This window comes from Gobio gobio (genome assembly GCF_949357685.1).
Source record: "Gobio gobio genome assembly, chromosome: 14".
Classification (NCBI taxonomy): Eukaryota; Metazoa; Chordata; class Actinopteri; order Cypriniformes; family Gobionidae; genus Gobio; species Gobio gobio.
The window spans coordinates 31,166,676-31,169,126 of record NC_137107.1 but is presented as its reverse complement, the minus strand read 5'-3'; the positions used below and the strand labels follow the sequence as shown (position 1 = coordinate 31,169,126).

Genomic DNA, 2,451 nt, shown 5'->3' with positions numbered 1-2,451 from the left:
AAAACAATGAAAACAAATAAGTATTACAAATGATTCTTTCACAGTCCCCCTAAAATAGCCTTGGCCACCAATGTCCATTGTCAAACCACAATAAATATTCACTTTAAGAAAAACAATAACTGGATTAAGAAATGCCAACATTTTAGATTATCAGTTGATATTACTTGGGTGATGATCAATGAACTGTTGGCAGAGAGTTGTAGCCTACCTCAGAAATGTAAAATTCGGATTGGATTTAGAGCCTGTGATTAAGGAACGTGAAGGAGGGAGGCTCCCTCTACTTCTAAAAGGTGTTCCAGAGTATTGAGTAGTATTTTAGTTAGTTGGCAGAGAAAAACACTGTGCTTATTAGCCATTTTGTTTGATTCTGAAAACGTACTCAACATAGCTTCTCCTTATGTGCTGTTAGGCAGAAGATCGTTTCTGCCGTTATACATGACAGTCCCCGGAGGATAGAAAATAAGCGCGGGCTCCGCGGGACTGAGTGGCACCAGCGCGGGACCGTGTTCATCCTGCTCGGGCTTCGTGGAGGCGGTGAACGGTCTCATGTTTGTCACAGAAGGCGATGTAATTTGCCAAAACAGCTTTTTCAACGCCTTTCTGAACTCCCTTCTCATCAAACAGTACAGAATAGGATTGAGACAGCTGTTTGAATGTGCCAAACAAACTGTGACTGGAAAGATATACACCTGTGTGGTGTAATACTCGTAACTGAAGTGCACTACGTTGAGTTTTATTAAGATACCCCACGCTGTTAACGCCTGATTCGGCAGCCAGCACAGGAAAAAAGACAAAACGACGATAGTCACAGACTTGGTCACTTTGGATCGCCTCTTGGCGCTGGAGGTGTTCATATTTTTGTTAGTTATGAAGCGCAAGAGAAGCAGGTAACAGATCGTGATTATTCCGAACGGAATGAGGAACCCCAGAAGTACTTTTTGCGCGTGGTATAAACCCAGCCAAAATTGCGCGTCTCCGCTCCTGTCGGGAAATTTCACCAGACACAGTTCCTCGTTGGACACCGTGGCGGTCGTTGAAAATATCGCGTTTGGCAGAGCGGCACCGACCGCTGCTATCCAGATGATGACAGTCATCCACTGCGCGGAGAAACGCAACCGGCGTCTCCTACTTTTTAACGATGAAGCCACGGAGCAGTATCTCGCGACGCTCATAGCCGTGAGGAAAAACACGCTGGCGTACATGTTCGTAGCTGTGACATAAGACACTATCTTACACATCGCCTTCCCAAACAGCCACGTGAAATCCATGGCGTTCTCCACAGCCCAAAAGGGAAGTGTCAACACAAACTGAAAGTCAGTGACCGCCAAACTGGTCACAAAGAGGTTGATGCAAGACTTCTTCCATGCTTGTTTGGATTTCATAAGATAGAGGACGAGGATGTTTCCGATTAAACCCAGTGCGCACACAACCGAGTAAATGACAGATATCATAATTCTTAGGACCGCGGATCCGTCTCCCATAAAGTCGGGTTTATCCAAATCGGCGAGATCCTGAAAGTCACTCCACGACAAATTAGTCCTGTTGACCATGAAGCTCGCGTTGTATTCATTTAACGGGAGACTTCCAGACGCGTACTCTGTGCGCTCGTCTTGCATCTCGGGAGTCTTCTGCATTGCTGATGTTCAGTGTACTTTTTCCATCCTGTTCGAGTTACTCATTCTTGAATCTCACCATTCCAACTTCTCCCGTTTCCTAACTGTGACAATGGCATCATAGTTTTCCGTAGACAACGTCTTTGCGCGCGCATTGCAACGGTGATATTTATGGGGATTAATGGGGAACTTAAATCGAACTTTGAGTGGGTATTTAACCGCATTTTTAGTAATGTTTATCGGACAATTATTTTGTCTGTTCGTAGCATCACGCGCACTGAAAGCTTGCTGCGTTTTTATAGAGCCAAGTGTCAAATGATTGGATGGCGTGCGCTTTTACGCAGCGCAGACAGTGGCGATCCCTGTGATGCGGTGCTCTGAATGGTTCAATAGAGTGTTGAGATGTATATGTTCTGCGATATAGAAAAGCTTGCAGTATCTTAAACTTAATTTACATTTTTAATGGTTTAAGAATTGATGCACTGTATGGTGTTTTGAAGTAAGCTCATGGAGGAGACGGGGCTTGTTGTCACAAGGGGAAATTGTCATAACGGCTATATAAAAAACAGTTATGTAAAAATGCGTTGTTTGTCTAGAAGTGGTTTTGTGTGCTGCTTCAAAATTAGTATCAGTGGCCAGTTGCATAAACATGGCCAGGACCCACTTTATAGTAGGTGGCCTTAACTACTATGTAGCCTACTAACATTTTAATTAATCCTTTGATACAATGTATACATTGTACTTGCATTAAAAAAAATACCTGCATGTAATTACGTCTGTAATTAATTTCAGTGGTTACATTTGTAATTACACAGTTGACACTTCCCTTACACCTAAC

At 43.5% G+C, this 2,451-nt stretch overlaps 1 protein-coding gene across 1 annotated transcript; it reads right to left on the bottom strand.

Annotated features, from left to right (window-relative positions):
- Nucleotides 1–395: 395 nt before the first annotated feature.
- On the bottom strand, nucleotides 396–1,634 carry rxfp3 (relaxin family peptide receptor 3; the record flags this gene model as incomplete). Its single annotated transcript, XM_079835430.1, has 1 exon — nucleotides 396–1,634. One exon carries the CDS (start codon nucleotides 1,632–1,634, stop codon nucleotides 396–398), a length of 1,239 nt encoding a protein of 412 aa, XP_079691556.1.
- Nucleotides 1,635–2,451: the final 817 nt, after the last annotated feature.